Source organism: Loxodonta africana, chromosome 13 (assembly GCF_030014295.1).
Source record: "Loxodonta africana isolate mLoxAfr1 chromosome 13, mLoxAfr1.hap2, whole genome shotgun sequence".
Taxonomy (NCBI): domain Eukaryota; kingdom Metazoa; phylum Chordata; class Mammalia; order Proboscidea; family Elephantidae; genus Loxodonta; species Loxodonta africana.
Genome location: NC_087354.1, coordinates 30877966 through 30892291, shown reverse-complemented (window position 1 = coordinate 30892291; position 14326 = coordinate 30877966). Strand labels below are relative to the sequence as shown.

Below are 14326 nucleotides of genomic sequence, written 5' to 3'. Positions count from 1 at the left end.
TTCTTTCTGTAGTCCAGCTTCTCAGATTATTCCTGCAGCATACAGATCGAATAAGTATGGTGAAAGGCTACAACCCTAACGCACATCCTTCCTGATTTTAAGCCACGCAGTATCCCCTTGTTCCGTTCAAACAACTGCCTCTTGGTCTATGTACAGGTTCCACATGAGCACAATTAAGTGTTTGGGAATTCCAAAGCTTATGAATACTGAATTTATATATACTGTCCAATATGAATGTATTCTGTTCTTATTAATTTGGAAAGAGGTATTAAAACTGAGCCCAGGTAATGTGACACCTGTCAAAACGAATTTAATGGGTCAGCAGATTATTAAATCTTCATACATTCATTAAATAAACGTTTATCAAGAGGCTGTTCTGTGCTAGGCCCTTGAGCTGTAAAAATGGAGAATGCACAGCCCCTGTTCCCAAGGGCTTGCTGGCAACTTGGGCAGAACAAAAATACAAAAAAAATAAAAGCAATTCAGCATTAAATAAGGCAGCTGTTTGGGTACAAGTGTGCATATACACACCCTTATGCTTTCTTTCTCTCTCACAAAGGTAGACTTTATGGAAACGGAAAATTCCAGCAGTGTGAAAAAACAAAAAGCTTTAGAGGCAAAGGTATCTCAGAGAGAAGAGATGGTTAAGAAATGTCTTGGAGAACTTACAGAAATCTGCAAATCTCTGGGGAAAGTTTTTGGTGTCCATTACTTCAATATTTTTAATACTGCCACTCTCAAGAAGCTTGCAGGTAGGTCTTCTGTTACAAAAAAAAACATGGTACAGGTTAATAGGCCAGAAGTTAATTTTGCTAAGGAACTTTTTAAAGGCATAAATATATGTCTTTTTTATTATTACTGTTCTTTGGTCTCTAAATAGAAAGCTTAAAAAAACAATTTAAATTCATTCTCGAGATAAAATTTATTCTTTAAGATATATGAAGTATTTTATTATTTACAAATGGCATAATTTTATACTTTTGTAATGCTGGACGTTAGGATATGGATAATTGTAACCTCTAAAACCAGAATGATACTCATTTTGTCACTTAATGATTTTCTGCTGATTGTTTGCCTGCCTTACGGTGTTGGCAATGTTATGTACAAATGTTTCTGCAATGAAAATCCAAGTTCCTTATGAAAGGAGATTGTGTCCTATGCATCTTTGAACCATGATCTAGCACACTGCCGTGTCTTTAGTTAATAAATACTTGCTGATCTCATTTATTTTCATGGCTTCAGACAGCTCAACCCACTATTTCAATAGTAAAGTCCTTGGAAAAATAAGTTGTTCACATAATCGACTCACCAGTATACATTACCTTCCCTATTCTTCTTCATAAAAATCTCTTAATCACCACCTTCCCTTTTCCATTCCCATCCTATCATCATAGGTCATTACAGTATGTCCTCAACTCTAAGATGCTGTCTATTTTAAGACACTGTTATTTTATGGACTACTAAGAAAGAAAAAATTCCGCTCATTAAACTATGACACAGTGCTTTTACTGAAAGAATTGTTTTTGAGTTATTTAGAAATATGCTGTATTTTTATGCAAAAAACACATGCCTTCTAAGTTCATTTGCCAACCATGCCCTGGCTTCAAGGTATCTTCATAAATACCACTATGCCAATTTTTTTTACAAGTTGCTGTAAACATACCTTGGGGTAGGGGGTGTGGTCGACAAACAAATGTGAAAGTTGCATGTTATTTGCATTAAAATATGTTACTTTTGTCATGTAACTCTGCATATGTAGATCTATGTATTATATATTTTATATATATATAATCAAAATAAATTGATTTAGGCACTTTATAGGTCATGTTAAGCACTTGGTTGTTGCTTGCAGGAAACTGTGAAATTGTGGTCATTCCCTCAAAAGACAGATATCTGCTTTATAATTGCTAAGTTTATTCCGTTACTGTCTCTGTGCTTTTTCGCACTCACAATCACGTTTTCATTTCAATGCTAATCACAGCGTAGTCTTTCTGAAGACATTTCATATGGCAGTTAAAGTCAACATGCAAGGAACCAACATGGCAATGACTGTTGACGTGCCGACAGTATTAATAGCTGTGACTGAGTTCTCAAAGGCACAGGCAGTGACAGCCACATTACAGCTGCCATTTGGCCATCAGCAGTTGTAAGACACATCTTAATGTCAGAGATGCTAAGGTATGAAAAAGTGTGTCTTAGAATCAATGAAATAACAGTATTTCTCTCCTAGGCCATTAGCGTAGTCTCCTAACTGGTCTTCTCACCCTTCAGATTTGATATACATATGTTAAAATGATATACATTTTAATTTTTCTAAAACTACAACAGCTCTCCACTTCAGGGTCCAGTACAACTTCCATCAAGGGTCTACATTGCCCCTCCTACTTTATCTTCCACTAACTCTCTTCATAAATCCTTGTTCTGTCCAACAGGCCTATCCCTTTTCCCCAAACATAGGAATGATATGAAAATCACAGATTTGAAAGGATTTGAAATCCACCATTATTTGAGAAATTGTTACTCCCTCACTTCCCCATAGCCAATCTATCGATAAAGCCTACAAACCCAGCCTCCAAACCCTAACTGAATCTGTCTCTTGTCTCAGCTCCACTACTGTCTTCTAGTTCAGTCCGTCCTTGCTAACCCCTGCTGTGGCTTCTACCAGGGCTCCTAATTCCCACCTTTCCCTTCACAGTCCATTTTCCATACAGCAGTTGGAATGATCTTTAAAAATACAGGCCTTCCCAAAGCCAACTCTTCAGACAGGGATTGTTGTTGTTCCCGTTGTTAGGTGCTGTCAAGTCGGTTCTGACTCGTAGCGACCCTACGCACAACAGAACGAAACACTGCCTGGTCCTGCGCCATCCTTATAATCATTGTTATGCTTGAGCTCATTGTTGCAGCCACTGTGTCAGTCCACCTCGTTGAGGGTCTTCCTTTTTTCCGCTGACCCTGTACTCTGCCAAGCGTGATGTCCTTCTCCAGGGACTGATCCCTCCTGACAACATGTCCAAAATATGTAAGACACAGTCTCGCCATCCTTGCCTCTAAGGAGCATTCTGGCCGCACTTCTTCCAAGACAGATTTGTTCGTTCTTTTGGCAGTCCATGGTATATTCAGTATTCTCCGCCAACACCACAATTCAAAGGTGTCAGCTCTTCTTCGGTCTTCCTTATTCATTGTCCAGCTTTCACATGCATATGATGCAATTGAAAATACCATGGCTTGGGTCAGGCACACCTTAGTCTTCAAGGTGACATCTTTGCTCTTCAACACTTTGAAGAGGTCCTTTGCAGCAGATTTACCCAATGCAATGCATCTTGTGATTTCTCAACTGCTGCTTCCAGGGCTGTTGATTGTGGATCCAAGTAAAATGAAATCCTTGACAACTTCAGTCTTTTCTCTGTTTATCATGATGTTGCTCATTGGTCCAGTTGTGAGGATTTTTGTTTTCTTTATGTTGAGGTGCAGTCCATACTGAAGGCTGTGGTCTTTGATCTTCATTAGTAAGTGCTTTAAGTCCTCTTCACTTTCAGCAAGCAAGGTTGTGTCATCTGCATAATGCAGGTTGTTGGTGAGTCTTCCTCCAATCCTGATGCCCTGTTCTTCTTCATATAGTCCAGCTTCTCGTATTATTTGTTCAGTATACACATTAAATGGGTATGGTGAAAGAATACAACCCTGACGCACACCTTTCTTGACTTTAAACCGATCAGTATCCCCTTGTTCTGTCTGAACAACTGCCTCTTGATCTATGTAAAGGTTCCTCATGAGCACAATTAAGTGTTCTGGAATTCCCATTTCTTTGCAATGTTATCCATAGTTTGTTATGATCTACACAGTTGAATGCCTTTGCATAATAAAACACAGGTAAACATCCTTCTGGTATTCTCTGCTTTCAGCCAGGATCCATCTGACATCAGCAATGATATCCCTGGTTGCACGTCCTCTTCTGAAACCGGCCTGAATTTCTGGCAGTTCCCTGTTGATATACTGCTGCAGCCGTTTTTGAATGATCTTCAGCAAAATTTTGCTTGCGTATGATATTAATGATATTGTTCTATAATTTCCACATTCAATTGGATCACCTTTCTTGGGAATAGGCATAAATATGGATCTCTTCCAGTCAGTTGGCCAGGAAGCTGTCTTTCATATTTCTTGGCATAGACAAGTGAGCACCTCCAGCACTGCATCTGTTGGTTGAAACATTTCAACTGATATTCTGTCAATTCCTGGAGCCCTGTTTTTCGCCAATGCCTTCAGAGCAGCTTGGACTTCTTCCTTCAGTACCATCAGTTCCTGGTCATATGCCACCTCTTGAAATGGTTGAATATCGACTAATTCTTTTTGGTATAATGACTCTGTGTACTCCTTCCATCTTCTTTTGATGCTTCCTGCGTCATTTAATATTTTCCCCATGGAATCCTTCACTATTGCAACTTGAGGCTTGAATTTTTTCTTCAGTTCTTTCAGCTTGAGAAACGCCGAGCATGTTCTTCCCTTTTGGTTTTCTATCTACAGCTCTTTGGACATGTTATTATAATATTTTACTTTGTCTTCTTGAGAGGCCCTTTGAAATCTTCTGTTCAGTTCTTTTATTTCATCAGTTCTTCCTTTTGCTTTAGCTGCTCGACATTCGAGAGCAAGTTTCAGCGTCTCCTCTGACATCCATCTTGGTCTTTTCTTTCTTTCCTGTCTTTTCAGTGACCTCTTGCTTTCTTCATGGATGATGTCCTTGATGTCATTCCACAACTCGTCTGGTCTTCGGTCACTAGTGTTCAATGCGTCAAATCTATTGAGGTGGTCTCTAAATTCAGGTGGGATATACTCAAGGTCATATTTTGGCTCTCGTGGACTTGCTCTGATTTTCTTCAGTTTCAGCTTGAACTTGCATATGAGCAATTGATGGTCTGTTCCACAGTCGGCCCCTGGCCTTGTTCTGACTGATGAGCTTTTCCATTGTCTCCTTCCACAGATGTAGTCAATTGGATCTCCGTGTGTTCCATCTGGTGAGGTCCATGTAGGCGCTGTTTATGTTGGTGAAAGAAGGTATTTGCAATGAGGAAGCCGTTGGTCTTGCAAAATTCTATCATTCGATCTCTGGCATTGTTTCTATCAGCAAGGCCATATTTTCCAGCTACTGATCCTTCTTCTTTGTTTCCAACTTTCACATTCCAATCACCAGTAATTATCAATGCATTCTGATTGCATGTTTGGTCAATTTCAGACTGCAGCAACTGATAAAAATCTTCTATTTCTTCATCTTTGGCCCTAGTGGTTGGTGCGTAAATTTAATTAATAGTCATATTAACTGGTCTTCCTTGTAGGCATATGGATATTATCCTATCACTGACAGCATCGTACTTCAGGATAGATCTTGAAACGTTCTTTTTGACGATGAATGCAACACCATTCCTCTTCGAGTTGTCATTCCCAGCATAGTAGACTACATGATTGTCTGATTCAAAGTGGCCAATACCAGTCCATTTCAGCTCACTAATGCCTAGGATATCGATATATTTATGCGTTCCATTTCATTTTTTGATGATTTCCAATTTTGCTAGATTCATACTTCATACATTCTAGGTTCCGATTATTAATGGATGTTTGCAGCTGTTTCTTCTCATTTTGAGTCATGCCACATCAGCGAATGAAGGTCCCGAAAGCTTTACTCCATCCACGTCATTAAGGTTGACTCTGCTTTGAGGAGGCAGCTCTTCCCCAGTCATCTTTTGAGTGCCTTCCAACCTAGGGGGCTCATCTTTCAGCACTATATCAGACAATGTTCCGGTGCTATTCATAAGGTTTTCACTGGCTAATGCTTTTCAGAAGTAGACTGCCGGGTCCTTCTTCCTAGTCTGTCTTAGTCTGGAAGCTCAGCTGAAACCTGACCTCTATGGGTGACCCTGCTGGTATCTGAATACCTGTGGCATAGCTTCCAGCATCACAGCAACACACAAAGTATGACAAACTGACAGACATGTAGGAATTAGACTAGACTGTAAGATAGAAAATGATACTGGGGAGGAGTGAGCTCAAGTAGACACATGAGACTATGTGGGCAGTTCCTGTCTGGAGGGGAGATGAGAAGGCAGACGGGGACAGAAGCTGGCCGAATGGACACGGGAAGTACAGGGTAGAGAGAAGGAGTGTGCTGTCTCATTAGGGGGAGAGCAACTAGGAGTACATAGCAAGGTGTATATAAATTTTTGTGTGAGAGACTGACTTGATTTGTAAACTTAAAGCACAATAAAAAAAAAAAATACAGGTTTGTCTAGCCACAAGGCTGACGTGCCATCTCTGTGCAGAGGATGCTAAGTGCCTACTTGTTAAAGTCGCAGTAAATACTTGCTTTGTCCCACGTAGGGAAAGACTAGAGGAAGGACAGGTTCAGGCTGGGAGAAAGCAAGAATTCAGTTATGGTCTTAGGTCTACAGACATGGAGTACAGGGGATAAGTCAGAGCTGGAAATTCTCAGCAGCTAGATAAGTCTTCGTAGTGGAAACAGTGTGTAAGAGAAAAGTTTGGTCAAACTCCTGAGGCCCATGCTCAGGTCCCACCCACATGCATGCCCTTTGCTTCCTCTCGCTTCCTGCCCTGACATCTGCACCATCGCTCCTGAAATTGCTGTGCCTGTCTACTCCCTCTAATGATGCCAACTTCGCCATTTAGAGAATTAGTCCTTGTGCCCAGTGCTTTGCAGTTAGTTGGCATTTAACAAACGTGCTGAATGGGTGAATGAGCATGAATTCAGTGGGTTTTCTATGGACTGTAATTTAAATTCCTAATTTTATCCCCATGCACAGAATCTTTATCTTCCGATCCTGAGGTTTTGCTTCAAATTGATGGTGTGACTGAAGACAAACTGGAAAAATATGGTGCAGAAGTGATTCCAATATTACAGAAATACTCTGAGTGGACATTGCCAGGTTAGGTATACAGCCCAAATGTGTGTTTTCTAAAAGCTTGTCTTAATGTTAAGCAGTGCATCTCACTAGATTAGAAGTTGCGGTTTCTGGGTTGTGTTAATGCTTCCTACACGCTGACACACAGAAGTTCAAGTGCTCAAAGCAGCCCCCCAGGGGTACCAGGCATATTTGAGAGGGTACTCAGTGCCAGCTATTGAACCTACTCATAGGATCCAAAGGGGGACCTTCGGGCCCAGGAGTTGCCAATTCTGTTAAGGCACATGCATGTGGACTCGGGAGCCCTAGATGCCGATCCTGGATCTGCCACCATCTCACTCTGCGTGATCCTTGGCAGGCTGCAAGTACCTCTTTGTGCTTCAGTTTCCTTATCTGAGGAAGGAATGTGTTATCTAACAAGCATGTCTAAAGATAAAATTAAGAGAGTAGAGTTTAAAGTGTTATGGAAAAATGAGCTTGTCATTGGAATGCTGGCCAGTCTTCTTGTTAGTCATTGAAAGACATGCCTCCGTGAGGGCATCATTAGCAGCCGCTCCCCAAGGTTACATTAAGCTCTGTCATGTTGTATCTCTAATTACAAGCCTCATCCCGAGCTATACAAAGCATTGACTAAGGGAAAATGGAGAACAAAGGAATATTTTGTTGCAGGAGATGGTAAGAGCGCAGAAGCCCTCTGCCCTGCTCTCACATAGCCCCGTGCTAATACACAACGAAAAAGCCAAGTTCAATGTTTTTCCCGACTCTGTAAGGGCCCAGGGTGGGGCAAATGGAAGTTGTAAGCAGGGTGAGGAGTGAGGGAGCGTGTATTTCGACTTGTCTCTCCACAATCATTTTTTATCCACTAACGAAATGCCGAAAAGTAAGGGTTTCATTAATTCTTCTATGTGGTAATTATTCCATTAAAAGCCTTGCTGTGAATCCATTTGAAAAGGGAAATAATCTCTTGGTAGGAGCTCGTCACTGTTTTAGTGTAGTCACTTGTTTGGAAGGGGGTTTTGGCCAACATCAGACAGTGCTGCTCTGCAGAAACAGCTCAACAGGGTGGTGAGAACTCTCCCGATGATAGAGGACTCCGGGTGCAGACACTGCGCCAAGCACTTTGCCTGTTTTCTACCATTTAATCCTCACAGCACCCATGTCACAGGTGAGGAGAGTGAGGCTCTCATTTTCCCAAAGTCCCACAGCTAGGCTGGCAGAGCTCCTCACCCCCAAGCTGCACAGCCTCCCTGTGGGGACCAGGGAAGGATGGAGCAGGGGTCCAGATGTGGAGTCGGTGCCCTACCAGGCAGTAGGATAACGGGAACATGGAGAGGGGCTCCCTGTGTGCCCGGTGAGCGAGTTCATGCTTTTTAGGTGCCTTGGGATGTAAATACCTTTGGAAATTACCATCTTCTTTGCAAATTCACGCTTTCATAAATACCCGTTTCCTGCACAATATGTGAAGTCATGTTCACAACGACTATGCAAAGAAGCGTTTTTAATATAGAGTAAAATATGCTCTAGAATTTTCTGATGCTGTTTACTAATTAACTATTGCTCAAGGATGAGGTACAGACAGACCGTAGTTATGTTTCTCTTACATTGGGTTTATTTTTCAACACGTTTAAAATGATTTTTTTTTTTTTTAAGTTACCTGGTATTTATATTCCACTTTATATTTTCAAAGAGCATAACAGGATTAATTGCCCAATCAAAAGAGGAACTCAGGTCACCCACAACAGCGTGTTCTAAACCTGACGTCTCTGGTTAAAGAGCATCACGGACTCTGGAATTCTGATTCCCTTTCATTGACAATAAATTGCCATTGAGCATTTCGGGGCTTTGTGAAATTTTAAAAAACAAATGAATGTTCCGTTCTTGCCGAATTGTTGACTCCTTATGGTAGAGAGATCCCGGGAAGGCAGCTAGCTACAAGTGAAGCAGTCCCCTCTAGTGTATGTCTTCACGCAGACTGTGAACACCTGCAGCTTGTAAAACCTGCCTTGTTGTCCTTCTGCAGCTGAGGACAATTCCCCGCAGAGAAGCCTGTCCAGCAGCAGAGGCCCCGGAAGAAATACCCCTGAGGAGCTGGGTGAGGAAACACCCATATCTTCCCACTATTTTGCAAGTAAAACCAAAAATGAGAGAAAGAGGAAAAGGATGCCAGCCTTCCAGAAATCTAAGAAGAGGAAAAGTGGTTATGGTGGTTCCGGTGCACAGGGGTATGTTCTGTGATGTCTTTGGCAACGTGGGGCAGAAGGGAGAAGAATACAAAATTCTAACCGCTCCGGTTTGCTTCCTAACATTTATTAAAATGAGCCATCCCTAAATAATTGCCTGTTCGGTTAGTGGAGTTATGATTAAGGCTTGATGCAAAACTTGACATTTGTTTCAGATTTTTCTAATACCTGCTCCTGTCTAAGCAGATGATGACTAAAGTTTTCTCATTTGCAAAGTAGGGTTTTTTTTTGTTTTTGAGAATTGCTCTTAGGAGACTTTTCCACCTCAAGTACTATAAATCATACCCTGTCTAGATAAATAACAAAGGGCAGCTTTGTTTCCTCATGACTTTTATGATCCTGTTAATACTTGCTACATTGCTTTTGTTGCTGCAAAATCCTGTGTACCTCCGCCTTGGAGGCATGTCCACACTCCCTGCCACTCACTGATGCTGGGAGAATTGAGCTCCCACCTGCGTGAGAGCATCAGCAAGGAGGCCAGTCAAGCCAGGTACCTTTAGGGGCTGCATAAATGGCTTATATCTTCCCTTCCCTCTGGGCTGGGACATGTCTGCTTCGGGGAGCTCTCTGCACACCAGCAGAAGTACAAAGCTACCATCATCAAATACTTTGTAATGACCTTGGCAACGTTCCTTATTTCTCCATCATCGCATTGTTTCTGCCAGCCCCTGTTTCCTGTCTTCTGCAAGGGCACTGTCTGCTTTCTGCCTTGTAGGTGAGGTCTGGCAGGATTGTGGTCACCCCGTACATCTGGAGGGTGTGATCCCAAAATAACTGCACACTCTAACAGAATTTCCTGCAGAAAAAAGGAAAACAAGTCCTCAGTGAGCTTTGCAAGCTGTTGCATTTCTTTTGCAGTTTTTCTACATCTTTTCCTTCTGGGTAATAAAAAACCAAAATTGGCTAGAGGAAAGGGAAAGGAAGGCAAACGTTACCAAATTGTCGTTTTCTTGTTCAATCCATGAAACAAACATCTTGTATGTGGTAACCCTTCTGCCAGGGTACAGAAATTAAAGGCATTAGTAAATGTTAGTTTAATTTTGTGGTTTGTTTAGTGCGCAAGTGACCAGCAGATGTTCTTCGGCGGGGACATTTTTATTTTCTTGCTTTTTTCCTCTGGCTTTGGGGAATACTCATTTCCTCAGTAGCTCACACCAAGCAGAAGGAGACCTGAAAAGACATCTGGTCCGACCCCCTGGGGTCTGTGATGAGGAAGCTAAGGCTCTGCCTCGGGAGGGCTCGTCTGGCTGCCCACGCCTGGCCAGGGACAGGAACCGCAGGACTGGATGCTCACCCATGCCACCCCGCCCTTTCAGTTTTGCTCGTTGTCCACAGATATTCCTTGAAGAAGAACACGATCTTCCATCTCAGTTTTACTTAATTGTTAGAACAAAGCAAACTGTATTTTCAGGTTCACTGCTGTTAGCTTCCTGATTTAATTGCAACAACTTTTGTTAGAAGCGTGGAGCACTTGGCCCTGTCACCTTGAATTGAATCAAACAAGCAGCAGTAAAACTCACAGTTGTCCAAAAGCCATTAGCGGCCTGACGCTAGTTTGTAATTAGCCGATGTGTTTAAAACGGGATTCTTTTCAAATCCCTGCTGGCTGAACTCGTACATTTTGTAACTTTTTTTCACCCTTGTAGCAGCCTCTTTGAAAAGAAAAAAGTGGAAGCCAACTAACTGTCTCTGTGCTTGGGCTCCAGCCTCACTTCCACTAAACCACTCAGAAGGATAGTTCCCCCACCGGGCCGAGCTCACCTGGCGGAGCATCCCTGTGCGGTGAGAGAATGAGTGTGGCACCTGGCCGGAGCCCTCAGCGCTCTGTCCCACCCTCTCACATCTTCCAAGTCTCACACAAGAGCAAGTGTGCCCTGGCCTGCAGAGTGGGAGTCAGAAGGACGGCCTGTGGGAAGGCGCTGCTGTTGGCAGTTTCATCCTGTAAACCAACACCAACAGCAGGTTTTCGCCTGGGGCTTCATTTCTCAGAGGGAACCCAGAACAGGGAACGTTAGGCTGCTTCTCTGTGCCTTAGCACATCTTTGCTATATTCTGCAGCAAGACTGCCCTCCAGCAAGAGTTTAAAAATGTTGAAAAACCACTCTACACCCAGTGCCACCGGATTGTCATACCCACAGGCTGGCGGCCCTGATACTCGGACCCTGGAATTTAGAGATGGAGGCATCACGTGCATGGCTCGGGCTCTGGCATTCACGTTGTGCATGAATTCCGCCTGGTTCCACAGCACCAGGAAACGCTTGTGGAAAGAAAGGCTTCTGCAGATAGCGCCGCCCTTATCATGGTGCACATGCAGGGCCGGACAGGGTTTTGCTGTTATCTTCAGGTCAGCAGAAGTGAGGTGCTAGAAGGACTTGGTGTTGGACTGTGGCAGGGGCTTCTTCCCTGGCTGTGAAGGGCAGTGAGGGGGAGGTGATCACTGGCACACGGCTCAGAGGGCATCGAGCTGCTGGCACTGTGGCAGTGACAGAAAGGCCAGGTGGTGGATGGGGCTAAGAACACCTCAGTGGCCCTCCCTGGGGTATCACGTCTGCAGCCCTTCCCTTGGCTGGCAGAAAGGAGGCTCAGCTCCATTCACCCTCCCTGGCAGCACGGCAGCCAGGCTAAGGCAGGGCCCCCACTCTAGCCTACTTCCACACACCCACAAAACCACCTTTTCCCACACTGTGCAAGTGCCGTAATTCTGCAGTGTCTGTTGTTTAGGCATAGGAGGTTGAGACAAGGTGTTTCACTTCCTTCATTTGGTTGGAATAGGTTGGGGTATGTGGACCCCAGTTCTGTCATCTGGAGGGAGAGGAGGATCCGTTATAGGCTGTGAAAGGTGTGGGTAGAGGGAAGTACACGGGGTTGGTCACAAGTCAGAATTGAGAAACAGTTGTGGACATTTTAGAAAGGCAAATGTAGGAGACGTCTGTGTGAAGGCCGTGGCCCTGTAGTCCTTCAGTAGTGAAGGAAACTTAGCTCCTCCAGGGCATGGAAGCTGCCAATGCACAAGACCTAGGAGAGTCACGCATTGTAGCTCCATGCGGTGAAAAGAAAGAAGGCTCTTCACTTTTGTTTTTATTTAACATTTTAACTTTCTTTTCTTTGTCACATTTCAGGGGACCCATCGTGTGCAGGAAGACATCTTCTAAAACTAAGTCCTCCGACATGTTTGGATCTAGTTCAGCCTTCGTCGGTTTTCAAGCGACTTCAGTAGCCAGTAGGAAACTGGGGATTATGGCTCCACCAAAACCTAAAAACAGACCATTTCTGAAGCCTTCATATGCGTTTTCATAACAACCAAATCACAGTGTACATAGATCTTATTTGTCTGTCAGGATCTGACCATCTGTGAATATAAAACTGTTAGTCTTATACCATTTGTAATTTTTTACCCAGAATATATTAATATTTAAATAAATGCTTGGGGGTGATGGTTCTTATTTTTAAAATAAACACTTTTCTTCTGAATAAGCACGATTTGCTGCCACTGCAAGCGTTGTGGCCGTTGTTTCTCAGAACGTCTGAACAGCAGCTGAGTCATCCCAGTGAGAGAAATTCTAAGCACAACGTGAAACCCAGAAGCCAAAGGAAAAGGCGTACACATGTGACCCAGTGAAACTGCGAGACTGTTTTTTTCTTTTTTTTTATTTTGTCGTCGTTGAGAATATATGCAGCAAAACACACACCAGTTTAACTGTTTCTACGTGTACAGTTCAGTGACACTGATAGATTCTCTGAGTTGTGCGACCATTCTCACCCTCCTTTCCTGAGTTGTCCCTCCTCCATTAACATAAACTCACTACCCCCTGAGGTTCCTGTCTGACCTTCCGAGTTGCTGTTGTCACTTTGATCCCATATAGATAGTTCTTAAAAGAGCATAATGCTCAAGGCAGACAATTTTTACTAGTTAAGCTGGAATATTGTTTGGTCTTAAGAAAACTTGAAGGGGTATTTTAGTTTAAGGTTTAAAGATTATCTCAGGGCAATAATTTCAAGAGGTTAGCCAAGCACCATCGCTCCAGGAAGTCTGGAGTCCATGACAATTTCAAATTCTGGCCTGTATTTTGCCCCTTTTGATCAGAATTCTGCTATAGAATCTTTGGTCAAAGTGTTCAGTAATGGTAGCTGGGCACCATTCCAGTTCTGGTCTGTTGGCAAAGTAGACAGTTGTTCATGGAGACAATTAGCCACAAACTAATACTTTTTGTATAAGAAAGACAACATAAGCAAAGTTAAAAGACAAATGATGGGGAAAATATATTACAAAGGATTAATATCCTTAATATGCAAAGAGTACCCATAAATCATTAAGAAAATAGCCCAGTAGAAAAATAGACAATGGATATGAATATGCTGTTCTCAGAAGAAAAAATACAAATAGCCCACAAATATATGAAAGTGCTCAATCTCCCTAATTAAAAATTAAAATGAGATACCATTTTTTGCCGATCAAATTGTCTACACTGGATAATAAATCTAGGGTCAACAAAAGTGTGGTCAAACAAATTCATATTCCGTTGGTGAGGATATCTTAAATGTTGATGTCCTTTAGTATTGTTAGGTGCGTCGAGTCAATTCTGACTTATAGCAACCCTGTAGGACAGGGTTTCCAAGGAGCAGCTAGTGGATTTGAACTGCTGATCTTTTGGTTAACAGCCAAGCTCTTAACCACTATGCCACCAGGGCTTCCCTGTAGTATTAAACAAAACAAAACCTGTTGCCGTCAAGTCGATTCCAACTCATAATGACCCTAACAGACAGAGTAGAACTGTCCCATAGGGTTTCCAAGGAGCAACTGGTAGATTCAAACTGCTGACCTTTTGGTTAGCAGCCGTAGCTCTTAACCACTGTGCCACTAGGGTTTCCCCTTTAGTATTAGGGAGGCTGTATTTCCCAAGAACACTCATTAGTAGTCTGTTTGGCCACAAAGTCTTATAAGGTGGGATTTTGGTAACCTTGCTTGGTGTCCCACTTCTCTCCTTGACCTCAATCAGGAGGGGAGAGCTAGTGTAGTGACCAGTCAGGACTCTGCCAGAGGACTTCGTGCTGAGGTGGGTCCTGTGCCCACCCTGAGGAGCCACCCCATAGGTGCACACCTGCTTCCTGCCTCCTGAGCGCCACTTCTCAGGCATTATCCCTGAGTTTAATGCAGGGGGCTGTCCAGAGTCTGTTGAGGGC

At 43.0% G+C, this 14326-nt stretch overlaps 1 protein-coding gene across 2 annotated transcripts in view; it reads left to right on the top strand.

Moving 5' to 3' along the window:
- Nucleotides 1-12769, top strand: part of BLM (BLM RecQ like helicase) — a 107448-nt gene extending 94679 nt beyond the window's left edge. The window contains exons 19-22 of one of the 2 annotated variants that reach the window (XM_003413875.4): nt 560-752; nt 6807-6929; nt 8926-9127; nt 12265-12769. In XM_003413875.4, the coding sequence (XP_003413923.1) occupies nt 560-752; nt 6807-6929; nt 8926-9127; nt 12265-12442 (696 nt within the window). In that variant the 3' untranslated portion in view covers nt 12443-12769. Of the gene's footprint in view, nt 1-559; nt 753-6806; nt 6930-8925; nt 9128-12264 lie in introns of those variants that run through there. The other variant, XM_023553001.2, reaches the window with a different exon arrangement.
- The last annotated feature ends 1557 nt before the right edge of the window (nt 12770-14326 follow it).